This window comes from Chelmon rostratus, chromosome 9 (assembly GCF_017976325.1).
Source record: "Chelmon rostratus isolate fCheRos1 chromosome 9, fCheRos1.pri, whole genome shotgun sequence".
In the NCBI taxonomy this organism is placed as follows: Eukaryota; Metazoa; Chordata; class Actinopteri; order Chaetodontiformes; family Chaetodontidae; genus Chelmon; species Chelmon rostratus.
In genome coordinates, this window is record NC_055666.1 from 18550911 (window position 1) to 18578910 (window position 28000).

At 41.6% G+C, this 28000-nt stretch overlaps 1 protein-coding gene across 4 annotated transcripts; it reads left to right on the forward strand.

The window, feature by feature from the left end:
- zdhhc9 (zinc finger DHHC-type palmitoyltransferase 9) lies at nucleotides 1–27997 on the forward strand. Of its 4 annotated transcripts, none has more exons than XM_041943575.1 (10): nucleotides 1–507; nucleotides 616–837; nucleotides 10890–11050; nucleotides 15267–15425; nucleotides 17301–17438; nucleotides 17865–17913; nucleotides 19380–19482; nucleotides 23081–23184; nucleotides 23330–23456; nucleotides 24599–27997. In XM_041943575.1, exons 2-10 carry the CDS (start codon nucleotides 674–676, stop codon nucleotides 24800–24802), a joined length of 1209 nt encoding a protein of 402 aa, XP_041799509.1. In that variant the 5' UTR covers nucleotides 1–507; nucleotides 616–673; the 3' UTR covers nucleotides 24803–27997. The 4 variants fall into 4 exon arrangements, with proteins under 4 accessions (XP_041799509.1, XP_041799511.1, XP_041799512.1 ...); XM_041943577.1 differs by having other exon boundaries at nucleotides 24620–27997; XM_041943578.1 differs by having other exon boundaries at nucleotides 24559–24793.
- The last annotated feature ends 3 nt before the right edge of the window (nucleotides 27998–28000 follow it).

The following is a 28000-nucleotide window of genomic DNA, read 5'->3' on the forward strand; positions in this document are numbered from 1 at the left end:
CATCCTGCGGGGAAAAACGCACACCAAACCTTTACATGCTTGCGTCCGTGCACACGGTTGTTTTCTTATTTTTGAAGGATCGTAGGTTGTTTTTACATGAAGGCGCACTGACCGTGTCCAGCGGCGCGGTCACAGTCTCAGGTCTGTGAACACGGAGCAGCTCGCCTGTGCGATCATTTATGATTTATCGAGATGATATGAATGTCAATCGGTCAAGGTCCGCTCTCCCGATGCAACAGCCTCGGCTGGATTGTGTAGCTGCTGGGAAACATCTGCCGCAAGCTTTTGGATGAATTTCTCATAATTTTGCTAATATTGAGCGGACGGTGAGCGGATTGAGATTGAGCAGCGTGGGAGCCTCGCTGTGGGAATGACATGCTGCAGTAAAGACGGGAAACTGGGAATAATATGGATTAGAAAGCATTGATGATGTGACTGCGACGCTTTTAAACGAAAAGAAAATGCTTCACGGTCGTCGCCCTGTGCAGAAATCTTTAACATTACTGAGTAAGTCGCTTGTTTTTAGTCGGAGGACTGTGTCACATTGACTGAACTGTATTTGTGAGAATATCTGAGCGCAAGAACCATCGGCTCATTGTCTGAATCGTTTTACAGTATAACTACTGACATACACCCAGAGAAGAACCGAGGGCCGAGCCGAGCAGAGGGCACCATGTCGGCGGTGATGATAACACGAAAGGTGCGGAAATGGGAGAAGCTCCCGGGGAAAAACACTTTCTGCTGCGACGGACGGGTGATGATGGCCCGGCAGAAAGGAGTCTTCTACCTGACCCTGTTCCTCATCGTCGGGACCTGCTCGCTCTTCTTCGCTTTCGAGTAAGTCATTTCCTCTCTGGCTCCTGCTGGTCGATGGGAGTCCAAGTCATGATTTGCTCCAGAAAGTGTTCATAAGTCACTTTAGGGCTCCAAAATAATCAATATTTCTATATAGTAGGAGGCTGTATGTCTGGTTAACCTTATCCAACATGAACCAACTTTAAAGCTGCAATGATTAGTCGATTAATTGATTGACAGAACAGTTCCAGCTTGTCTAATGTGAATATTTTCTGATTTCCTTTGTGTCCTGTGAAACTAAACCAAATATCTTTGGGGTTCAGACTATTCTAAAGACGTCACCTTGGCCTCTTGGGACTTGTGATGAAATTTTTCATCATCTACTGACATTTTATCGTATCCTGGCTGCTGCTGAGTTACCTCCGAGTCATTTCACTCAGTTAGGAGCTTTCTGAAGCAAAAAAAATCTATTCGACCACAACCCATCGCTGCAGACGCTGGACCATCCTTCATTAAAGGAAAGGAGATAATGCCATCCCACAATTCCTTGCAGCGGCAACATTTAAAGCTAAGCACCATCCAACATCCGCCATCATAATTACGCAGCCAATTGTAACTACAGTTGGCTTCTGTTGTCTTTTCCTAAGTCCTTATGAATTCTCCTTAACATCTTTCCTTGACCTCGGTGGAAAAAATCATGAGGTCTTTATGAAAAGACATAGGAAAGAATTATTAAACTATTTAACCGCAGCCATGATGATATTCCAGAGAGTGAGGAAGGAAGTTGGTGAATGTGACTAAGCGCTACCTGAATCAAACTTCAGTACATTCCCTCGTCTGTAAACATCTCTGCCTGAGTTACATCAGATATATATTCATCGGTGATGGTGGTCTTTTGTTTTCAGTGTTTTGATTGAGAGACCCCTAGTGGCAGAAATAAGTGCTCGTTTGATGATTTGTCACTTTGTCAATGAAATGTTAGAAAGCAGAGAAAAATGCTCATTATACTTAACTCAAACCCAACTAACCGTCATAAACCCAAATATACTCGAGGTGCTATTGTGTATGACAAAGGAAATAGTGAAATTGTCACATTTCATAAGCTTGAACCAGCAAGTATTTGTATTTTTGCAAGACAAATTACTGAAATGATTAATCATTTATCAGAATAGTTCCCAAGAGCTGCTAATATTTGTTCAAACCTCAATTTTTAGTCTCATCTGAACCATCTCTGTATGTATTTGATCTACCTGATATGTCCAAAACAGTTTTTAATCAGTACTCAGTATTTGTAAGCTCCTAAAATCTACGTAAAGGTTATGTGATTCTTTGGATCAGTGTTTTCTTGTGCAAGCTGATCTGTTACTTCCTGTATCGCCTTCATTTGTAGCAACCAAGAATGTCTGTTTTGATAAGCTCCCAGACAAACTGTGGATCCTTGTTTTGCTCCCCGTCAGAGAAAAGGTTTATGATTGACCACATACTGGGGTGTTAAATATTTAATAACCCACACTGTCCAGCTTTTCCCCTGGTTTAAGAAAGGAAAGCTGCCGATTTCTGTTGCCTCAGCAGTTCTGTCTCAACCCACTACTAGCACAACCCACTGGACTCATTAACACTGCAAACACCGCCAGTCGGCTCGGATGCAGCATGTAAACCCAAATCCTGTCTGTTAAGGCTGCACAGAGGATTGTATTTCAAATGAAGAACATGAGTTTGGATGATAATCATAAAACAGTACTGCTCCCCATATAGATTGCACTAATTTTCTGTCTTTGTCCCACTTGTTTTGCCTTTCTTCTCTTTTCTTGTCTGACAAATCAGGCACAATGATTTAGCACAAAATGCTGCCCTGTAACACAGTGACCCCTCTTGACTTTGGGCGTGTATGCAGCTACCAGGCCAAATGGATCTGGAGCATGTAGCAGAGAGGAGAAGTAGCTGCTCTCACATAGTGCCAGGCCCATCCCATCTCTCTCTCTGGCCTGCTTCGTTGGAGTCCGGACAGAAGGAGCTGTTGTCCGGCTCAGAGCAAAGAGAGAGAGATGATACTGCTCACACTGAACATCCAGAGCCCAGAGGAGGCATTGCGGTGACTAATGGCTGGAGGGTTGTTAGCATACTATGTTCATATTACAGCGGAACATAATTATCTCTCATGGGGGGGATGGATATTAACGTGGAGATTGGACCCAGACAACATGGGGTAATTTTCAAACTCCCCATTACCACAGCGTGTTGATATTGTACATATCTGATTTGAACCTCTTGACAGACTAATTGCCTTCTGCAAAAAGATTCTGAGGTTTAATGCATTCACACACTGCCCATTTGCAGCTACATTTAATGTAAACCTTAAATCAATAAGTCTGATGTTTCCTGGTATGAACATTGCAGAAGGAAACATCCTTAGTTAGCATTAGGGCTGCAACTAACAAAGATTTTTATAATCAATTAATCTGCCAACTATTTTCTCATTCAGTTGTTTTTGTGAGGAACTAGTGAAGCACTACTATATATCAAATATTTCATATTATATCATGATCATTTCCCAGAGCTTAAGGATGCATTCAAATTGCTCATATTGTCCAAGCAATAGTCAAATCCTAAAGATATTCAATTTCCAATCCAATAAGGGATGGCAGTGTCTTCCACTTTGGTTCAGAAATAAATATCTGCTATGAGATGGTCTGCCATGAAATTCTGATACAGGCGTTCATGCCCTCGTCAGTTTGAATTGTAATCACGTCATCTAGCAGCCTCGTCAGGTTGTTATTGTCCAGAACTTTGGTTTGTGACTAAATAAACAATCCAAAAATTGAAACTAAAGACATTCCCATCAGCCTCAGCTGTACTTTGTGTCTAGTGCTGATTAGCAAATCTTAGCATGCTAACACATAACTGAGATACTGAACATTGTAAATGTTATACCTCCTCCTCAACACATAACATAAGCATTTTGGCATTGTCACTGTATGTTAGCATGCTGACATTAGCATTTAGCTCACACCACCGCTGTGTCTGAATACAGCCTCACAGAGCTGTTAGCATGGTTGTAGACTCTCTGTCATGTTAGTTGGCCTTGCATGTTAGCTAACAACACAGAGTGGATTGTTTCACTCATCTTTAGCACAAGATTAATCAGTTATCAAAATTGTAGCAGATTGATTTTCTGTCTATGAATTATTGATAAATTGACTAACTGTTATAGCCCTAGCTAATACGATTAATAATATTGGAACTGTTCCAGAAAACAGTACAGCGGCCATAATTAATCAAAAACTCAATTTGTAAAAGTCTTGGGATTGATGAGAAACTGAACTAAAATCTACTGCATGTACAAAATCCGCATAATAGCTTCTGTGTCGGCTGATTCTGGTGCGTTTTGCTGTAGTCCATCAGTGTGCAGTCACATACACTGTCTTTGTCACGTAGTTTCCTTGTTTTGGAGGGTTCAGTCCTTCACATGCTGTCTTGAGGTTGAGCCGTGGCATTGACGAGAGAACAGAGAGGGCAGTGTCCTGGCGTTGACTGGCTCATATCCAACAGCAGCCGAGCAGACATCTCACTTTTATCACCAGCCACTGGCACCCCATGCGGGGAGACCTCTCTGTGCTTTAATTTGTGCTAAATTGCGGAAACGAGCAGTCAAATACACAAATGGAAAAACCCATTAGGGACAACTAAACAAATTATTCACTGAAGACGTGGGCCCCGCCTGTTTTTTCGTGAACAGGCTGAATCAATTTTAGGACTGTATGTCCTTACCCTCTTAGTTTTGTGCTCATGCTTTATCCAGTGATGTAATTTTTAAATTATTTTTACATGATTACATTTACCTGTGATGTATAAAAGGCTTCTGTAGTCGTTTGCCAAATGTGTGTATGGCTGCAAAAGGCTTCCTCACTGTTGGATGTTCCCTTGTTTGGTTCCCTTTTGTATGTTTGTGTGAATGCGTATATGGCGTGCGAGCATGCATGCATATGTGCATGTGGGTAGCCACCTATGGAGCTTGGATGAAGGAACAAGAAACTGGAACACAAGGGCCGTGTGTCATCTGTCCACCCCAGGACACTGAGCTACAAGGCCAGAGAAGCATATGTGCATGTGATAAGACTGACTCTTTCTCTTTGCCGTGCCTGTGTGTTTGTACTCTGTCTTCATCCTGTCATATGTTGCAAGGTAGAAGCATTCAGTGTGTCCGGTTGACCCACCCCTCTTCCAGTCGGCTTCATGATATGTGAAGATATGCTGTGAAGAAGTGCAGGGCTTAGCCTGCAGAGTGAGCAGGTGCAGTCAGAGGAGATCTTGTAACTGACCCCTGAGCCTCCCTCAGCATCTAACCCCACCCTGTCTCCCTGTTAGCCAATCAGAAAGCATTGCCGGGCTTGGCTAAATGAGAAATAACATGATTTATGCCCTACTCAGAGTACATGCTCCATTTACAGTAACAGTGATCTACAGGCTTTGTTTTCTGGATGCTTCCTTGGCAGGAGGAGAGGGCTGCTTTTCCTTGGACAGTGGCGTGATATTTTTACCCACATCCTGTGCCTTGTAGGGAAGCACATTTTACATGTTTCCTCACTTTGTCTTCATCTGTTTGGTTTGAAATATGTGCTCTCCCAGAAGAAATAGCCGCCTGTTTTGTCATGTTGTTGTGGCTGAAATCAAATCACCAGGTTTATCATTATTCTTAATTTCACTTAGTGAATATTCTATGACGCAACCTCTGTAATCCTAGCCTTAATCCTAGTAAAAGGAGCCTAACTCTGGCTCTAATGTTTCATCTCCCTCATATGGTATTTAAATGTTGCATAACAAGCAAGACTGATTTAAATCGGACAACAGATTGGACCCTCTGGAGCTTTAGAGTTTTAAAGGACATATTTCTGGTCAGATATTTGTAGTCCAGTGAGAGGTCAAAGCTACCCTCGGTTTGTGAGTCTCATGGATTACCATTACATTTGAGTCGCACAGCTAGCATTCACTGCTGTTCTAAAGGTATTCCTCCAGATTCCTCAAATACTCTGTTAAACATCTGGATGAAAAAATAATCTGTAATAGATTTTTGACCCGTTTCTCAACCTGTGACTATGTTTCCTCATCCAGGTAGCTGAACTGACATACAGTATGTCCTTTTTGCAAATTTCAAATTAGAATATCAAATGGTGTAAGGTATCATTAATATGTGTCAGTTTAATGTAACTCATAATGAAATTGGCTCATACAAGCTGATGTTTAACCTGTTCACAAGTTGTACCTCCAAACCAGTGGTGGAAGTAGTACTCAAATCCTTCACTTAAGTAAAAGCACCAGATGTAGAACTGTAAAAACACTCCATAATAAGGCCTCATTTAAAATCCTATTTAAGTAAAAGTACAGAAGTATAATCAGCAAAATCTTGAAAATGGAAAATTGTCCCCTATTTTATGTGACACTTCAGACTTTTAATACTGATGCATCAATGCATAAGCAGCTTTTTACTGTTGTAGCTGCTGAAGATGGAGCTAGTTTTAAGTGACTGATATACTGAGGGGCCGTGAGATGATTAATGGGAGAGGAAATAAAGAGGAATATTCTATGATCTTTGCTGTTTTTGTGAAATACTGGATAATTGTAGCACTTTGGGAACAGTTATTTAAAAGAATCAATTGGAGAAATTAAGAGATTAAATCTTTCTGTGGTGATGCTGCTAACAAGACATCTGAAACATGACAAGAGACCCCATGTGGACCCAGATGATCTGTAAGAGACCACAAGACAAAAATGTTTGGAGCCACTGGTTTAATTTTTAAAGGTGTTCAGTCATTTTATGTTTTCTCATTTAAAATCTTAATCTGAAAAGTAACTAGGAACTGCTGTTTAATAAATGTAGTGGCGTAATAGAGACAATATTTTCCTCTGCATTGTAATGCAGTAGAAGTAGGAAAAAAAGAAAAAAATCTTCCAGATGGTTAAAAAAAATTTGAAGGATTCTGGAAATACCTTCAGAATAGTGCTAAGTCTCATTAAACGACCTTCTGGATTTGTCAAAGACTGTCAGGTATTCACTTTTCAGAGAAAGGATGCTTAGCTCTGTGACTCAGATGTAATGGTAATACATGAGTGGCTCAGACTGGAGGAGCATGATACATCTGCAGAAAACACCAAAAGTTTCTGCTGCAGAAGGACTGCAGAGGGACGAAATCCCCCTCAAATCAGTATATTTACTAAGTTCAGTGAAGAAGTGGTTTTCTGTCTGTATATGAAAAAGACAAGAGGGCAAGAACAGTTTGTAGGTGTTTTTTTTTCAACTGTGCCCTAGAAACAGGGAGAACAAACTCCACAGATGTTAGTGTGACAGAAGGCTGTTACTGAGGCCCACTGTGGATCTGCCTGCACAGTAAATGCATAATTCATTTGTAGTATGATTCATGCAGATCTGCAACAGCTTATAGCCGTTAAGTATTCATAAAGGAAGGGCTTGAAACTTCCAACAAAGGTAAAATGTCATGACTCATGAAGGCATGACATGGTGGCATAAATCCTGGGTTCAGTGGTTATTGCTGCTGACAGCTTGAAGTGATTTTAATTCAGTGATATCCCTACTTTAGGAGCTTCTCATCTTTGAGCCCATGTCATCCTGAATTAAGAGGGGGAAATCCTCGGGATCAAAGTCTGCAGTAGACACACCCTAATGCATCTAATGCCCACACAAGTGAACTTAACACTTTCCATGCAGAATGAGCAGTAATGTAGGTATCTCATCTCTGTCTATTATGTAACTGTAATTGTTGTATGACCCTGGTTGATAAATTACAGCTTTACTTTTCTTATTAGTTTCAGTTTACGGTCTAAACAAGGTTACAGTAAACAGATAATCCCATAACCAATATGGCCTGCAGTTGTACAAGTGATCAGTGTAATTTGGGCAAATGTGAGATATGCAATTGTCTAGGATTTCACCTGTCTAATCCAATTAGACAGATTAGTGGATGTGAGGGTGTTGGTCTGTAGCTCCCACCAGTCAGGGATGGAAGAAATATTCAGATCCTTTACTTAGAGTGGCAGTCTTGAAGATTTCAGTCCTGGTTTATTTGGTGACACCTGTAGTGGTAATGTCAAATATGCTACTATATCCTGTTTTATGATATACTACATTTCCCAGAATGGGGGAAGCAAAACAATCTGTTGTTTTAATAAAGAAGTCTGGCAGCCATTGGCCGTCTTTTATAATTCTGCGAGCAACCATAATCTGACTTTATGCTGCACATGGCACGAGTGTTTGTATCGCAGGACACACTGAAACTGAAAGGAGTTTTTACCTCAGTGAGTAGCCTGTAGCACTTCATCTAACCGCTCAGTGTGGCTGCTCCTTCTGCAGGGCTGCAGGGAATTCCATTACTTCCTGCAATGTTTCAAGCTGTCAAAAAAAATGCCGACAATGACTTTTGTTGACGTATTTTTGATGAAAGCATTGCAGTCGGCGCTAATCTCACTGGCAAACGCTTTGCATTTCTTGTGATAACTTCATACTGAAAGTCAACTCGTGTTTTGCCAGTTAAATGCTTTTAATGTGAAGCTGCTGCAGTAGGAAATGCATTAGCATGAACTTAATACAGCATTTTTTTCTGGTAATATTGAGGCAGACACCCATTTCACATTACATACATTTAAAACAATATAAAAATACTCCATTACAAGTTGGACTACAAGTATAAAGTAGCATATAGGTGAAGATCAGCACTTGAGTAAATGTACTCTTCATCACTGGAACTAGTTTATTGTGAGCCTTGATGGAGAGGCAGAGAGTTCAGTTAGAAAGAGCAGCAACATGTAAGTGGTATGTGAGTGTCATTTGGCTGCCTGATTGATTGCCTCGCTGATGAAAACATTTTCCCCACATGGACACAGGACCTGATTAAGTCCAGTTTTCCTGCTGCCACTGCGGTTGACTGATGAACACACAGTGTCACTGTGCCAGCACCACCCTGCTCCTCAACAGCAGAGGAAATGGTCACATCCAGGAAGGACGTGGAGGCTTGATGGGAAGCGATGATAGAGTGTGCCTTGAATACCTACCAGTCATCATTACGGGAATCACATTTCATCGACAGACTGCCTCCCCTCAGTCTGAATCCACTGGCTGCTCTCTGCTGTCTCTGCACTAACAAATGGGCCAAACATACTTCACAGGCTTGGTCCAGTGGAAATTTCTATTGATTCGATCTCTGCTCCTAGTTTCCATTAGTGTGAAAAAAGGCAATGCAGGGAAACCGCTCAGACCAGTCCAGCAGGTGTTGGTGTGTGTGTGTTGTTGTTACGTCAGCGCTCAGGTATGCTGATGTGCCTGGTTTATCTCCATACCGAGACGTAACAGGTGGACTTTGCTTTGTACCATGTTGTTCTGACTTTTTTTTTTTTTTTTACAACAGCTACATCCCTTTCCTTCTAAACTTCCTGCCAGCTGTGCTTGTGTATGTGTGTTTGTCTGTGTGTGTATTGCCAACCAGAGAAGACAATATTATGAAATCACTTAAATCACATCAAACATAGTCAATTTAAAGTGCAGTCCATAAATATTTGGACAGATAAACATCTTTTTCTTGTGTTGGCTCTGTACTCCAGCACATTGGGATTGAAATAAAAAAGTGCAAGTCTGATTAAACAAATTACAACTAAACCAGAAGCAGTCACATAATCATACAAATGTCATCATGCATTAATGCTGCTTTCAAGCAGTCTGGCCACCCCAAATAATTTGAAGGTCATACTCAATTATGTAACTGTACATGCAGTGTTTTGGGGGGCAAATGATACAGATAAATGGCTACTATTGTTCACAGGGGATATTATGTTTAACATAAATGCACCTTGTTAATTTTATGTAGATAAACACTCCTCGATCTGCTAAATGATTAAGGAAATTATAGTTTCCGCTCTACTTATATTGAATTTGAATATTTCACTTCAACAAAAAGAGAATAAGTTGTAAGCGTAATATAGCCTGATGATTTTGCTTTTAAATAACTGATGTGTGTCTCTTCAGATGAGAGTTTTGAAACTGTTTCTGTCCGCACAGAGTTTCAGCGTTTCAAATTTCAGTCTTCCATGTAATGAAGCAGAGGGTCTGTGTGAGCAGACTTCATGCATGACATACAGGACAAAAGTACATCTTGCACAGTGTACAATCCTGTAGTGCAACATCAGTGTTGCTTTATGAATATATGATCCCGGCCACATGGGAGGGAGATGAGGCCATACAGTTTAACTATTAATAACTGCACGTAGAAGCCTTTGCTGCTGCTGCTACTCTGTTCTGTCGCAGCACTTTGCACTGCAGCCCACATCTGCTATCGCACAGAGCAGCAGGCCTTTTCGGTGGAGGAGCCCTGCTGGCTCTAATCTCAATGCCCCGGCAAAAGGAGTTATGCTAATGCGTCTCCACTCTTCCAGAAGGTGAGGGTAGTGTGGCATGGTGTTGTTTATTCACGGCCATGACTTCGGCACGGTCCAGAGAAAGGGCAGCTCTCACAGTTCATGACCTTACGCTCAGAACACCAGTTCAGAATATGTATGTTGTCAGGTCGTGCCCTCTCTGCACACGCTCATTTTGAGAGGGCCCTCTTGTTTTTGTCTGGTTTGTTCTGTTGCATTTGTCATGTGCAGCTGTGATGCAAAAATATTACATATCTCAATTCAAACTGTTTTTTGAATGAAATCTAATGCTGCAATTCTAATAAACAGTTATTCTTGTAATTGTTTTGTCTAAAAATTAGAATAATGAGAGAATAATGTTCATCCCACTTCCCCAGATCCTAGTCCTAAATGTCTTGTTTTGTCCAACCGACAGTCCAAAATTTCAGAATCTCTTTTCAATAATATAAAACAAAGACGAAAAGCAAATACTCACACTGGAGAAACTGGAACCAGAAAATATCATCAAAATAACTGCTTATTAATTTTCTGGCGACCATCTTATCAAACAGTCAATTAATCGACTAATGAATCGACCACTGTAATGAAGTCATGACAAAGCCAGACAAAAACCTTTTCAGAGACACATCACCTGCTTTTAGACTTTATGTTCATTTTTTTTTTAAATCTTCCCACAGATGTCCGTACCTGGCTGTCCATCTGTCTCCTGCCATCCCAGTTTTCGCTGCCCTGCTCTTCCTCTTCGTCATGGCCATGTTGCTGAGGACCAGCTTCAGTGACCCCGGGGTGCTGCCACGGGCCCTTCCAGAGGAGGCCACATTCATCGAGATGGAAATTGGTGAGTTGCACGAATGGTTTATAGAAATTTTTTGAAATACAGTAACTTTATATTCAGTGTACTTTAAAGCCTCAGATCTGTCTATAACATTAAATACTCGTGATTTTTCTGACGCCCACTTAAAACAAGTCAGAGAAGCACAAAGAAAAAGACAAATACAGAAATCTTCGATGTGAAATGAGAAAAACTGCTCTACCTTTGGCAAAAATAATGTGTACACATAGCGCCTCCTCACTCATAGTAGAAAGACGACTGAAAAAATAAGCATTCATGGCATTTTAAATATTCACTCAGTAAGTTTTCCCACACATTTTTCCACTCTGTTTTGCAGGACCACATCGAATGACAACGTGAAAACATTGTGGCAATGTGAAAGGGCTCGCTGCTACAGACAGTTATCAGCTGAATCTGCAGCTGCCCTCAGATTTATGGAGCTTTATAATGAGTTGCAGCTCGTTGTTTCACTTTCTGGCATGCAACTTTGCTGTGTTGGTTCGTTCTCACCACTCCCATAGTGTAGTTTTCGGCCACAGCAGGCAGCTATTTTCAGAGACAAAAGCTCTAAAAATTCACTGTACACCTGCTCAGGAGTTGGTAGAGACCAAAAACAGAGCTAAAAGGAGAGTGGATGTTGGTTTTTAAGGCGCCAGAAAGTCAGTGCTGTGTGCACAACTTGTCTTTGCTGTCATCAAGGGGCCAAAACATCCATTATTGGAATAAATTTAGTGAAGCGTTCAAATCAATTATGACATTCAATAAGGCTGCACCATTACAGCAAATGGAAAATTCTAGAAATGTATAAAAACATCTATGTAAGTTTGCATGGAATGTTTTGTGTCTTTACAAACATTGAAATTTTCACTGTAACTAGAAATATACGGTAGTTTTGTGAATTTGATTAAGTGTCTATGGAGAGATCTGCCAAAATGTAAATCTTGCTGATAATAGTAGAAAAGAGAAGAGCCAGGACAGAAGCACCACCATTTGTGCACCATCAGGAATAATGCTCAAATCCACTGCGGATTTTTGCCAAGTTTGAATTAGCCTCACCTCTTCTAGCAGGATTGCAGTCCAGTGCCTCACCTTGAACATGTGCATAGCTAATATACACAATCAGCACTGATAATGCCACCAGGCACAAATCCCTTATCTACACCCATTCAAATCAGCAAGAGGGCAAAATGGTTATTAGAGTTCATGTGCTGTTACGTCATCATCATGTAGGTTGTTGTTTTTTGTATAGAATGATGTCCAGAGACGTGGACTAGAAGTTAGTATTTTAAAGACATAAATACTTCAGTTGAGCAGTGGGCACACAGCCTCAGCTCTGTTGGTTTATTCATGTTTGTTGTGCTTTGTGTTGCTGAAGGTTGGGTTTGCTCATCTGTGGATATAGAGCTCTCTGTCTCAGTCTAACACACATTCATTACAAGGGATCCTGTTGTCTTATTACACAGAACAAACTATACACTGTATAATGATGACAACAAAGCTTTTGCCAACAAAAAATAAACAGGTGCCAGGCATTGCTTTTTAGTATTTTTCATGTCCACTCCCTGGGCTGTCCGGACTCTCTTTATATCTGGAGGAATAACCTTTTTATTCTGCAATATTTCTGCACCAGCCCTCCCTGCATCCTTGCCCCACTCCCCCCCTGCCCGGCTGTGTGGCTGCTCAGTGTTCACCCTTTGTCTCTGTTAAAGATTTGTGGTGTCCTTCAGCCGTCGCTCGTGCTCTCTCTCCTCCAGTCAAGAGGCACCGGTGGAGACTGGTCTCAGCTCATGACAGAGGAGGGCTGGAGTAGCAAGGCTGAGGCGCTCGGCCCTCTGAGAATGGGTTAGCTGGCAGCGAGCGCTTCTCTCATCATGACTGTGACTCATGGCGCTCACTGGATGACAATGGCTCAGTGGTCTCATGGGTTCTGCCAGTGGTGATCCAGGTGGACAATGTACAGCTTCTGCATTTAGTTTATATAAGGAAATGTGTATGTGTGGAGTTTGAAATTGGGCTTTAAGTGCAGTTTTAGTTGAGGGCATCTGTAATCAAGATGTTAAAATGATAAATCTTATTATCATTCCCAAATTGATTTTTCAGGGTGCTTAATACACACACTAACACTAAATAACTATTAAGTCTAACTTACTTGTGTTTTACGAGTAATGTAACAGGCTATGATGGACATAGAGAAAATATTGTTTCCAGCCCATCAAAGTCAGTCTCTAAATTAAGTTGTGTTGTGAATATATAACTCATAAGAAAAAGAACATTGGGATATCCCGACTTTGGACAGAGCCAGGCTGTTTCCCCTTATTTCCAGTCTTTATGCTAAGCTAAGTTAACTGGCTGTAGCGGTAGGTTCATATTTACCATACAGATGTGAGAGTGGTATCAATCTTCTCATCTAATTCTCTGTAAAATATCAAGAATAACAAAATCAAATAAGTGTATTTTCCAAAATGCCAAACAATTCATTTGTCACGTCTTACCTCATTTGGACCACCTCTTAACCTTTGGAGTTTTTATCTCCTGGTTCCACATGCAAATATAAAAAAACAGCGAATCTTTAGTAGTACATTGGTTGTGATGTCTCCTCTGACCTTGTTCAGCATGTAGCCTAACAAACCCTTCACTGATACTGTCTATTTTTAGTTTTATACCTTCCTTTATTTATTTATTTATTTATTTATTTTTTACGTTCCACATCTCAGCAAATCTCCCAAAATAGCAAGACATTGAAATGCTAAAATGGGCCACATGACCATGTAAAGGATATGCACTGCATTAGCTTAAATAAAACACTGGGTTCACAACCTCCATTCACCACTTAAAGCTCTTATGCAGTATGTTTTTTAATGTGCTAGAGCGGTTGTTTGCTGAGTGAGGGTCCTCTAACAGATAGCAGCCAGTAGAGGAGGCAGGTATGGATGTTTGATCTCATTTTGAGGCTGAGGCAGGCATTTTGATGAAGCCACCGCTGCCTCGATGCTCTTTCCCCTCAGCCTTTTAGTGACTAGTCCCAAGGGGGAATGCTAATACAAGGAGAGGCATCCTCTTGGAATATATAATGCCACTAGCAGACAGAGCTTTGCTACCCGAGGGAGTGGCATCATTCCCCGTGAGTGATGACTCATTAATTTATTCTCCGCCGGTTTACCCCGAAAGCCACTAATCCTACATCCTGTAGATTCATAATGCAGAGCGTTTTGTGCTCGCAGATTAAATACATTTCACAGCCTTCATGTCTGTAGATGTATTTTGGATGGTTTTGACACAAGCTTGTAAATGTGCTACAGTCACTGATTTATTTATGAAGGAACTGACAGAAAATGGTCATTGAGAGCTTTATACAAATGATAAATAGGCATCTTAATTTATCTTGAATTGTTTCTCTTCTCATCTCTGAACACTCTCTGCAGCCCAGATAATTACATTTCCACAAATACTACAGTTTTATCTTAATTTAAGAGCATGCTTGCTCTTTCCCATTAACTCTACATTCATGCCTTCCCCATGCAGCATGTTAATGGGAGATTTCTCCCTAACAGTTTCTCTCCTGAGAGATTCCAGCCAGCAGCCCTCTGGTCATTAGCCAGCCGCTCAAACCTCTCAGCCCCTGCAGTGCTGCATAATAAGAAAGATCTGGATTGCCAAGAAGAGGGGATGCATGAGAATTCCATTTGGGTGGTGACTGCAGAAACAAAAGATTTAAGTGTGAAATGCGGTCATTTCAGTATTAGGAAGGTTAGTTGATGCCCCAGTAGAGCAGGACACTGCATTATAGTGTTGCTGATAAATAATATTAACAGCTCAGCAATGATTACACATAAATCCACCATCATCAACACCGTATCGAGTCAATGTCGTCATGCACTGACATCCTCAAGGCTCACCTGTCAAGATTTATATCTTATTTTTCCTTGTCCTTGTCACTGAATCTCACATTTCTCATCTGCCTATTTAAGAAATATACAGCCAGTGAACATAATGTTGTGAGCACCTTTCCAGTAATGCAATCCAGTGCAATAGGGCTGCAAGAAACTACCTTTTGTGAATCTTATAATATTCATTATTTGTGAAAACACTGTCAGAGGTGTTCATTTTTGCTTTTTGAGGACTTAGTTTGCAATGTTGTCATGTTAGTTTGAGACTTTTAGAAGAATTTACCCAAATTGCCAACGCCTACTAATGACTTATGTGGTTTTTCTGGTTTCCACAGAGGCTGCCAATGGGAACGTCCCTGCAGGGCAGCGACCCCCGCCCCGGATCCGCAACGTTCAGATCAACAACCAGATCGTCAAGCTCAAGTACTGCTACACCTGCAAGATCTTCCGACCACCACGAGCATCTCACTGCAGCATCTGTGACAACTGTGTTGGTAAGAAAAAGGTCTCTTCTGATCTGCCGTCAGTTCTTCTGATGTTCGAACAAAGGCTTCACAAAGTGAGAAGACGGCTCATTGAAGTTGGGTTATTTCAGTTTTTCAGAAATAGAAGGGTGAGCAATGTTTTGTGGGAAAAATAGCTTGCTGACACGACACTATTATCGAGACCTCAATCTTAATTACCTCTCTGCATTCATGTATCGCAGTGGCTAAATAATTTAAAAATCATGGGTTTATAAATAAATGTTGGACTAAGAAGACAGGATGTATAAGTTTTTGAAAACTGAAACAAATGAGCCAGAAACTTCACAGGGAGTGTTTTTTGTGGAATGTGCTTTGAATTTTGAACATGGTTTGAACTTTGTGTGTGTGTGCGTGCGTGTGTGTGTGTGTGTGTCATCTCTCAACCCTGCAGAATAACAGTGATTTGGCTTGTGATGATTGAGGAATGCGTCTGAGGGGACTGTAGACTCATAGGCGATATGAGAGGAGACAGTGGAGGCTCAGTGAGGGAATAAGCGCTCAGTCATTGTGAACACTGGTTCATCTGTGTCCACCTGCTGTAGAAACACACACACGTGCAAGCACACACACAGACACACACATATACATAGTCCAAGCGTGACACAGCAGCATGCCTCAGCCCCTTTTTTTACTGCAGTCATATCTTTTCCTCCTCAGCTTGACATTTTTTTTTATAGCGGTTTAAGTGTCTCACAGAATAAACAGCATCATAAAATAGAACAGACGAACCATTTCACAAATTATATTTGTTAATACCCGGGCCTCCTCTGGTTAATGTATTATGAGATGTACAATTTAGTCTGTGAGTATTTGGACAGTTGTTCTAGCTCTCTGTGTAGCACATGGGAGTTGGATTAAAACAATAGCTATGGGGGTAAAGTGCTATTCTGGTTCCAGACCTCTGAATTACTGCACGCATCTTTCCTTTTAGTGAATGAAATGGACAAAATGGCAATTTAGTTTGATTATCAAGCAAGTAAAATGCTCTCAGCTTTAATTTGAGGGTTTTTACATCCATTTAAGGGAACAGCATACAGGATTAATGTCCTGCTGCATGCCATATGCAATCTTAAAACTGTGGGTGGGGTTGAGTTTACAGCCATGCTAGAAGCTTTGTGAGGCTGTGTACATTGTGGTGCTTTGGGCTAAATGCTAACATCAGCATTCTAATATGCTTCCAATGACAATGCTGATGTTTGAAGCAGGTGTACAGTTTACTATGTTCACCATCTTACTTTAGCATATTAGCATGTTAACATTGGCTAGGTAGTTCCATTAGTTCCTCAGGTGTAAGTATTGGACACATTGAAATGTTAACCTGATGGTGGCACGTCATAGACAGTTAGAGAATCACCACAGTTATTACAATTCATCCACCGGAGACAATTAATTTTCTACTTTTTCTTTTCTTTTTCTTTTCTACTTTGAATATAAAAATGATCCATTTATTTTGACCTTAAACCCACAAGCTGCTTCACGCCTTATGTCCCTGCCGCAATGTATGCTGAATATTGTTGTGAGAGTCCATCCAGGGAGTGCAACGGCGTGTCTGCTGCAGAGAACAGTGTAAAGGAACATGTTTACCTCTGCTGTCCGGTTGACCCTCCCCTGTTTTCATCTGGCGCTCCTCCAAATTACAGAAGAGGAGGGGCAAAGAGGAAGTGATCACTATATTTAGACTGCAGGTTTACAGAAGCTGATGCACAAAGCTGTGTTTGACTAAAAGACTGCAGCTGATACTGGTGTATTTTTAACACTTGTTTGATTTCCAGGTGTCTCTTTTCTCTAAAAGTCGGCGTGCAACTTTGCATATTGATACGCTGACCTTTTTTCTCCTTATCGCAGACCGTTTTGATCACCACTGTCCGTGGGTAGGCAACTGTGTGGGCAAGAGGAACTACCGATACTTCTACCTGTTCACCATGTCCCTCTCCCTGCTCACCATTTACATCTTCACCTTCAACATCGTCCACGTGGTCATGCGTGAGTATCCTGTCGGCCATTTGTCCAATCAGAAGGAACAGACAGGACATCTAAAAGAATTTGGCAAAACAGGAAGCGCAACCCATGACACAAGCTCACTAGCAGCTTCTAGTGTAAATGCAAATGCATGCTCATGAAACTATGACCTAATTCAGACCAGGCTTTTCCTGGAGCATGACATGACAGGCAACAGCAACTGACAGCTCGACATGATTCCTCTTTCATCCTCATCCTCCTGCTTCCTTGTTCTACCCAACACAGACAGCAAGAAGACAGAGAGACACATGAAGCAGGAGTGTTTCTAGTCAGGATAATTAGCTCTGGGCTTGTTATCTTAATACTGGAGTAATATATGTAAGGATTCTGCCTTTTCAGTCGAGAAAGAAATGAATAATTTATCTTCTCTCTGTGTTGCTCTGTTCACAGGTTCAGTGGATAATGGCTTTTTGAACACTTTGAAGGAAACACCTGGAACATATCCTTTTAAGCTCTGACCACAGTATATACCACAAAAACAGCTGCTGCTTGTGTCAGGTTTGCCAGATTTCCTAGAATAGAAAATAAAGAACATCAAGATACTTTTGAAGTACAACACCCAAACTATGACCGTTCCCTAAACCTGTCCCCTAACAGTCATTTTCTAATTATAGCTTAGCATCCGTAACTAGGCGCAGCAGGCCTGTCAAGCTTTGGATTTCCTAACATGATGATGTGGTGTCCTTTGTAACCGTTCCAAAACCAAAAAACACAAAAGCCAACGTGTCAGGAATGGATTAAACAAAGTGGTCATCTGCTCTAACGTAGCTGCAGCCATTAGCGTGTTCAGCTAATAGGCCAAGGAGCAAAGCTAAGTACATTAGTTTGTGGGGTGGCAGGTTATAATTAAAAAAAAAAAAATCCCAGTTCACAATAAGGGCATACGCTGTATTCTGTTTCATCACTGCATGGAAGCTGGTCCTGGATGCTCTTAGAGTTTGAGCTAACATTAGCGACTCTGTCCTGCTCTTACTGGATTTGGGGAAATGTATCATGCCCTGTCCAACTTTCCAGAGATTATGTTGCCTTAAACCTAGGTTAGATTTCATCTTAAAGCCTTTTCTCTTGTGACATTAAAAGAGGAAACAGGTTGTTTAATAATCCAAACACTTATGCAAGATAAGATAAGCAGCCATACAGGATTAAGTTAGGACATCTGATCTCATACATGTTCCTTATCATACTAATAATGCAAGAAGAAACTGGCTCTACCCTGTAATGAATGGACAGTGCTGTTTCTTTATTATCTTCCACATGCTCACTGGTGAGGATGCTGACTTTTTGCCGCATGCAGCTTTAGCTTCAGTTGTTAGCATGATAACAGGTACATTCATTGCCATCAGGTAATTATTTGAGTCAAGATTGTTTTATAATGAGTCAGTTGGACAAATTAAAAAGTCAGCTGGAGATATCGCTCTGACTCATGATGCTATCGTTAGCTGAATTAGCTTGCTAGCGACAGCATCATTTCAGCCAGCAAAATTGACAGTTACTGAATATAAATGAAAAGCTGCTTTTTTATAAGAATTTTCATGGTAAATCTGTCACAAATGCCATTAGAAAGGTACATATATATGTACATAGTACATATATATGTGTGTACTGCGCAAGAAGGGGAAACTTGACTGGCATAGCAACAGTAACTAAGGGGGCACGAGGCTTCATGAATGAACTTCACTAAATTGCAGCTGGTCTTCTTTCTTTTTTGTAAGTAAAAGGGTAAAAACATCCTGCTTTTCACCGTAAAGACATTATTTGACTTTGGTTCCTTTCGGCGAACGTCACTGGCATTAATCATGTTACGTAATTGTCTGACATTTTGCCGTCACCTGCTGTCCACGGTTTAATCAGTGACCGCTCGTCAGGCAGAAAACATCTGTTGCTGTTTTCTTAACTCCACTGCACTGTGCTGGAGGTGTTGGTGTGCTTCTTCACCCTGTGGTCAGTGGTGGGGCTGACGGGCTTCCACACCTACCTGATCTCCCTCAACCAGACCACCAATGAGGATGTAAGTGCATCTTACTGCATGCTCAATTAAACATGTTCTATGTCATTAAAGCTTTTTGTCCATGCAGCCATTCAAACTGCTCGTAATTACAGACCAAAGCTTTTGTCATATCTATGAAGTAGATCTGAATCATGCTGTGAGGCACAGTGCTGTACTTTGTGTTGATTATTCTTTGGATTTCACACAGTCTTTATTCAAATGAACCACGACTTGTAAAGTAAAATAACAGAATTAACTCTGGTTAGCTTTCTTTAACATTACTTTCATCAAAGTACTTTATTACAGTGGCTGATTTTCCAAATTTATGCTTTGTTAAACTGCACTCAGTTTTTTTTCTTACCAACTAAAACTCCTAAATTAAGACAAGTTGACTTTATATGCTGAGATTGGTCCATGTAAACTACAGCTGAAATGGCAGAGCAGTGTTGCTTGGTAGCTTACAACAATCTTCAAATTTCATCCAAACAATAAACTCCAGAAGTGTTTCAGTCTTGATTGAACTAAACAGACCACTCGTGAATGTACAGCTAACATCATGTTAGAACAAAGTCAGACCACTCTGATCAGTCGCAGATGAGATAGGATGATATTTTTCTAGTCTCCACTTATTTCAGAGTGTAAATGATTTGTTTTAAAATTAGACTCATTGTCAGACTTAGACACACACTGAAGATAAAGTGTAGTTTTAACAATATGTCCGCAAATGTTGTGATTCGGCTTCACATGGCTGGAAAGACAAACACACATCTCAGAGGTGTAAGACTACAGAGCAGTTTCCTTGACAACACCGCCGCCTCGTTCAGCACTGAAGGACAGAGGGCTGGTAAACTGTAGCTTGTTAAACAAGACCGTTATATTGTAAACCAAAGCAAATACAGAAAATGTGAGCGCAAATAAAAAGGAGACAGTGAGAAAACAAGAGCTTAAGTGAAGCTACACAGTCTTTTTATAACTGCAGCTAAAACAAATACTACATGTCACACTCGCTTCTTTTTTGAATCAGACTTCACGTGAGACAGGATATAAATGACAAATCTTTCTGCCTGTGTTTTAAAATTGCATTATCCCCAATTTTTACCCGGTACAGCCACACTGAGACCAAAAATCTCTTTACAGGGGAACTGTGGCCGAAAGAACAGCAGCACTTTTCCTCTGCTCAGTCTGAGCCATATGACAAATTGGCTGGTAAATGCTTTGAATGCTAAAAGCAGCAGTCGCACTCCTCTCTGCTCACCAAGGCGACAGGCTAATGATCTAAAAATATGCACGAATAGCTGCTATTCTTAATAAAACCAATGATAGAATGGAGCTGAAATAAGAACAAAGCAGGCTCGCTGGTTTCTGATTCTCAGCTTGACAGCTACCTTTAGAAGAAGCTTGTGAGGCAAAATGAGGGGAAAAAAAATATTGATTGTTTGATCTCATTACCATTAAGTCATTATTTAGTCATCACACACACACATTCAGGCTGATCTAAAGCAGATGATGAGTAGTGGTGATGCAGGTGGATGAATCCACAGAGGGACTAATTTATGTTGTCTGTGTATTCTATCGTTAACGGTGTGTATACGTTATTGGAGGCTTTGTTAGCCCAGATCTGACTGCAGAGGCTCTGATGGGAAGCAGAGAGCAGCAGCAGCAGCAGCAGCGGTGGTGGTGGTGGGAGGTTCTAGATGGCTGAAAGCAAGAGAGTGCACTCATAGTTTGTTGTAATGATTAATTTATAATCCCCCCTTTTCCTTCCTGTGGGATGACTGGCCTCATTTTTTTCAGTTAATCAGTAATGAAGCTCTGCAATGTGCACCTACAGTGTAATGTTGCTCCAGGATTGAAACAATGGCTGTCAGCCCGGCCGTTTCAATATCTGTGATTGGCCTAATAATAGATGCATCGATACCTGCAGGGCTTGGGCTCGCTGCCAGAAATACTGCTGGGAGGAGGTGGAGGGGAGAAAGAGAGGGAGGGAGGGAGTGAGAGAGAGGAGGAGAAGAAGAGGAAGATAGAAATGGTGAAATAAGGGCGAACAAGAGAAGGCACCTTGAGTGTTGTAGCTGCTCTGGTCTCCCAGAGGATGATACATGCTCTGTCAACTGTGTCTCTCACACACACACACACACACACACACACACACACATACAGATAGTACACGTGGGCATGCAGTACAGAAGTGCCTAATGGGCAGACTGTTGACCTATATCTGCTGCAACTAAAAAAAAAAGCTGTTGTGTGTCAGTACAAACTCATGCTGTGCAGCCAAACTTTGTTTAGTTTTGGGGTCAGTTATATAAGTCAATCGATCAGTCTACTTTCTCTTCTTCTGCATGTTTTTCAGTTAAGGTAACATCTAACCTGCATTTTTAGCTGTAGCTACACTTAAATCAGTCCACCGATTATTGTGGTATTGTGTTTTCCATATTAATGGCATTAAAACAAAAGAAATACGTATGTCAAAAATAGAAATTCTGTGTTAACCTCTAATCTATTGTTAATTCAGTAATGCTAAAAATCATGTAGTTTTTATTATCGAAATGATAAAGTTGTATTTACATTTTTACTACAAACTCTATCAAATGTATTTTCTGCTAGTGAAAATAAAGATGTAGATGACATTTTTTTTATTTGAAAAACATGCAAAAGAGGTGATGGTGTGTTTTCAGGCCTGATTAGTGTCAGCAGGTATAACTTTCAGGCTGCATACAGGGTAGGGTAGCCTGTAACCTGAGAGACAAAGTCCAGGGGCAAAAAAGCTATTATGTACACACTGCTCCACTCACTGACACTCGTTAAGTCCAATTAAGGCACTCAGATGAGTGTATCAACGTTTTTATCAACTCAGGTCTTGTCTTATCTGGATTATGGCGGCTGCACAGTAAGACAACAAAAATTCAGGGAGACTTGAGTAAGAAAATCAATATGAACAAAAATAGCATTTTAGAAACGTGAGGGGGACATGTATCCGCCCAGCCCCAGTTGGAGTGGAGATCTCAAAATTTCAAAAGATACCAGATACGTCAGGCTGAAGTTTATAGAAATATGTATCAAATGATGCACAAGATACATGGAATTTTCCCATTTGATGTACCAATACAGAGATTGTGTATGATACAGTCAGTGTGGAATAACGACCTTTAACGACCCACCTTTAAAGGAGAAAATGAGGAAAACTGGATGTTTAGAGGTTAAAATGTGCCTCCTGTTAGCTGCTAAATAATACATCAGACTGAGACTTTATATACAGTACAGAGCAGAAGAACTTTATTTATTTCTGGGGGAATCCTTTGTATGAATTCTCAGATTTGTCAATGAATTATTAAAGTGGTTGTTATTGGTCGTCGTTGTGCTCGTTGGCACCCATTGGCACATTGAGATCCCAATAAACCAGGAATCATGAAATCCCTGATAAAGTTCTTTTTAGTAGGTCAAAGCCAAGCCGGTGGGAACGACATCTAAAAATGGAACTATGCTTTTGAATTAGGTATAAAGCAGAGGCAAAATCTTTTTGAAAGAGAGCTTAGCAAGACTGTTATCAAGTCAGGATGTGTTTGGGACGGTTTGCCGCTCCAGTTATGAGTGTTGTGCACATTTTTGTTTCGCCCAGATTAAAGGATCCTGGTCGGGAAAGAACAGAGTCCAGAACCCGTACAGCCACAAGAACATCATCAAAAACTGCTGCGAGGTGCTCTGTGGGCCAGCATACCCGAGGTAACTTCTTTCCACCGTTATCAGTGAGTTCAGTGTCAGCGCCTGTGGTGGAGAGACTTTTAGATTTGCCCCTCTCCTACACGTCGCTCTGGCGAATAACGAGCAGGACGGAGTTAGTGACTGATTGTCTTGTCTCGCTCTCCAGCGTCTTGGACAGAAGAGGACTGATGCAGGAGGATTCGTCTGTTTCTGCAACGCCAGCTGCACCCTCCTCCTCCTCCTCCTCCTCCTCCAGCAGCAACGGCAGCAGCAACCCAGCGCCACAAACCACGGTGAGCACACACACTCACACAGACACCGTACCCTCCCCCTTCACGCAGTCCCACTAAAGTGGATCGAGGCTGCAAAGAACAAAATAGCGAATAGAGAGCAGACATGAAACAGTCTAAACCAATTACAGAGAGTGTTTGAGAGAAGCAGAGGCAGTGTGCTCTAAGTGGAGAGCACTTTTCCTATCGATAATCCTTCCTGTGCCACATGGAAATGCAGCCATGTGGCAGCTCTTAACGTGGTTGCATTGTTTATCTATTTATAATAATTGTTGTATTTTCTGCTAACAGCTAGATCGTTAACCATGTTTGGGCTGCTCATAGTTATAGAGTCTCTGTCCCCAGTGTTGCCAAAGCTCATGTTGACATTGAAATGTTTCACTGCCACAAACGTACTGCAGAAGTTGCTGTAATGTTATCAGAAATCATAATTTTAAACATGTCATAGCTCCAGAATCTGAATCCAGCTGATAACCAAATGATGGTAACAAAACAGCTTGGTGGCCGCGCTGGTCGTGGCTTCAGGTACAGCGTCGTTGTTACAGTGATGACAGCAGGGGGCGCCTTGCGTGGATCTGCAGTTAAATGGTCGAGAACATGCCTCACAGTCACAATTTCTGAAACCAGTCTTTAGAAAATGTGACCTTCATTAAAAGGGTACCTGGCCTGTCTCTCTTACCCTTTAAAGACAAAATAGCATTAACAACAACAACAGCTTGGAGACATGTGACAGCATCCATGCAACAGCGCCCCCAGTGATCACACATTAAGGCGTCACGTTACAAAGTGATCCACCGGAAATGTATCCTAGCACACATTTGATTAGCCAGCACAGTGGCTTACTTGGTGAGCCAGGATAATTGAACTTTAGTTGTGAGTTTTGACGTGTGACTGTCAGCACTCACACATCTGATTGACATCAAAGCTGCTTAGCAACATCCAGTGGCCATTTAACGTCATTCTGCTGTCTCATCGATTGGTTATGTGGTGGGCAAAGCAGGGCTCTGCTCTGCCACATGTGTGTTATAATCCTAGCCAGAACTTGCCACAAATGACATGCTTGTTGCACGCGTCTTCATTCCTGTGGTGCTTTGCTGCGGCTCAGTTGGTCACCAGTGGCTCTGACTGCGCTCGCGTCTTTTCAGCATGCTGTCCTCTGCCTGCAGAAAACCACGGCTCCGCTCATCCCCAATGAGCACACGCCCGACGATGCCAAGCCGAGCATCGCTGCCTCAGCAGAGAAGAGCCCCTCCCGCAAAGAGGAGCAACCTCCTGCTTCAAAGGTCCCGCCTCTGGCTTCACCCGAGACCGACGCGGAGACGTCCCTCGCCAAGGACAAATCCCATTAGCCGAATGAGGGGCGGCGCTCGCTGTAGCCACTCCCCCAGCGATCCTGCTTGGCCAGGAACTGAAACATTAATAATCACTGTCTGATTACTGCGCGGGTGGCTCAGTTACTCTCCTGCCCTACATTCCACCAGAAGAACAAGCTTCTGCTGCAGCTCCTCCTCTTCCCTCCTCTCCTCACCAGTGGCTGCAGAGCTCTTTGACTGACACTTACTCCTGCTGGAGGGGGGGGGGGTGATTTAATGGAAAGTCAGCAGCTTCCTCTGTCTCCTGAACACTGCATGGAAAAGACACGCAGGGCGAGAAGCTGCTGGAAGAACTGCAGTTAAAAAAAACAAGAATATGACATCCCCGCCGGTCACCTGTTGGCTGCTCTGATTGTCAGTACTACTTCTGTTCTTCATCTAAAATTGCGTCATGACATTTATTGTGAGAGGCCAGTTTCAAATATACTCCTTGCAAGTGTCTGGCAAAGACAATATTACTTCTGGACATGTATAAACCTTCATACATACAGTCAGTTTTCTGTCGTGTGCACATTACATGCCCTATGCAAACCACGAGAGGGCTGGACATGCAGCTTTTTGACGAGTGTGGAAAGAAGGGTTACAGCTGTAAGTCTGTGAGTACACATGATGTCCAGGCAGGGGGAGGACGTGCAAATCTTTAGCTGAGATATCCTTAAAGGCTCCTTCCAGGCAAGTCAAAATCTACCTTGTATTCTGATACTGCTGCATCCAGTACTGTTGCATCTTTTTTTAAACGTGATCTGATCCTGACCAACGCCTGTCCTTCCATTTTTATATAATCGAGGATGTAGTGTGACGCCGGTGCTCTAAAATAGATGAAATTGCTTTACGCACAGTTAATGTCTTGTATCCAGGAGACGCTTTGCCGGAGTCCCAGCGTGTGTGAGAAAAGGCCTGACTTCTGATGATAGTAGACACTAGTAGTAACAGTGCCTTATCATAACAGTTGCACTATCAAATGCAACTGAGGTCAACCAACAGAGAAGCCCGTGAAATCCGTTCTAACCACTGATTCAGTGTTAAATGAGAAATGCCAACGCTTGTACACTAATTAGTCCAGTGGATCCCAACCTGGGGTTTGGGACCCCTGCAAGGGGCGGCAAGATAATTCTAAGGGGTCATGAGATGATTAAGGGAATAGTTTGCCATTTTGAGATGTAGCTGATTTGCTTTCTTGCTGAGAGTTAGATGTGAAGACTGATACCACCTGATGTGTCGGCTGTAAATATGAAGCTACAGCCAGCAGGTGGTTAGCTTAGCTTAGCATGAAAACTGGAAATAGAGGAAAACCGCTAGCCTGGCTCTGTCCAAAGGTGATAAAATCAGCCTGCCGGCTCCTCTAAAGCTCTCTAACATTTGTGTTCAAAGAATGAAATGTTTTGTGGCTTTACGGCTGGAACTCTTCCTTGACTTTTTACTTTATATTTTTACAGGTTAAACACAACAATGAGTGAGCTTTAGAGATGCCTGTAGGCGTATTTTGGATCTTTGGAGAGGACCAGGCTGGTTGTTTCCTCGTTTCCAGTCTTCATGCTGAACTAAACTAACCAGCAGCTGCCTTTAGCTTCATATTCATGAACAAATATGAGAGTGCTGTCAATCGTCTCATCTGTCAGCAAGAGAGGAAATAAGGATTTCCTGAAATGTCCAAAAATTCCTTTTAAAAGAATAGGAAAGTAGAAAAAAACACATATGTCTCCTAAATAACACTCAATGTGTTTTTTTTTCTTTTTTCTTCTGAAATGCTGTGAATTGTCCCCTAGAAATCCTAAATAATATGAATATTAAATCTGAGAACTTTGAGAACAGCTGGAAAACGTGTGCAGTCTTCGAGGAGAGCGTTTTAAGGGGTCACGGCTCTTAAAGGTTGGGAACCACTGAATTAGACGTTTTGAAGCAAAAACTAAGCAAAGCCATTGTTGAACTGTACATAGTTTTGGCAGGTAAAGACGTGCTGAAAACCTCTCATCTGACTTGCGAGGAGAGAAGATCGCAGCAGGGTTTTGTTTCGGTTTTGGCTTTTTCTTTTTTGTGTGTGTGCAAGTGCGGCCAGTGTTAATTATGCTGCCTGTGAGCTTGAGCGCCTCCTCCTGTAAATCACACCAGAGCCGATCTTCGTCCGACTCCCCTCTCTTTCTGCCCCCCCACCCCCCTCTTTCTATAAAAACCGGCTCTCGTATTTAACTCCTCCTTTAACTAACTGCTCTCCTCCTCCTTGCATCTTTGCCGTGACAGTTATTCCTACAGTACGCCCAAGGCCGAGGCCACTTCCACCGCAGCTGTCTCATTATCGCAGCGAGAGAGCGACGCTCAGTCCTTTCTTTTCACACATCTGTGTATTTCAGACGGAGCACAGCCTGTCATGTGGCTTGAGAAGTTATTTTGTTCACAGGTCGCTCGAGGAGACAGCATCCACACAAAGAAAAATGAGAGAGAATAAAGCTTATTCTTCGTATTTAAATGATGTTAGCTGATAGCGAGAGTTTGTAATAGTGATTGTGTTGTATGCAAGACAGAGTCGGTGTTTGTGAAATATACCTGTGTAGAAATTCTAGTGTGTCGACAGCGTTGTATCAGACTGAAATTTGCCCGAGATGATTTATTATAAGAGTCAAAACGGACTCAGTTTCTCCTTTAACTCCAAAAATATTTGAGTGGGAAATGAATTTTAGAATGAGGGATTGTTGGCAGCTGTATGATTATTTTCATTGTATCCTGGAGCAGTTTAAAGCTCTCAAGACTGATAATAGACACTTTGAGACAGTACAAGATTAATCTAGGCTTGCAGCTAACAATTCCTTTAATTATTGATTTTAGTGATTAACAGCTTAATTGTTTGGTCTATATAATGTCAGAAAATAGCGCAAAACCCCAAAATATTCAATTTACTATCAGGAAATCAGCAAATAATTAGATTTGAAAAGCTGGAATTAGTGAATTTGGGGCATTTTTGCTTCCCAGATTCCAAAGTTGTTGTTTTTTTTTAACAATTTTCTGCTAATTCTCAACTAATCGATTAATGGATGAATAGTTTCAGCTCTGAATGAATCCTTTATCTGTGTCTCTCTACACTCGGACTCCTCTCCGTTGGAAGAAGCTGTAAATTGTGTGACAGTATTGTTCCTGTGAAGTAAAAAAAAAAAAAAGTGTATCTGCCGAGTGTAGAAGTAG

Excerpts from the sequence above, each read along its gene's own strand:
- zdhhc9 (XM_041943575.1), top strand. The coding sequence starts at position 674 with ATGTCGGCGGTGATGATAACACGAAAGGTGCGGAAATGGGAGAAGCTC. Across the intron at positions 23,185-23,329 it reads TGTGGGCCAGCATACCCGAG|CGTCTTGGACAGAAGAGGAC; the intron begins GTAACTTCTTTC and ends CTCGCTCTCCAG. Across the intron at positions 23,457-24,598 it reads ACCCAGCGCCACAAACCACG|CATGCTGTCCTCTGCCTGCA; the intron begins GTGAGCACACAC and ends GCGTCTTTTCAG.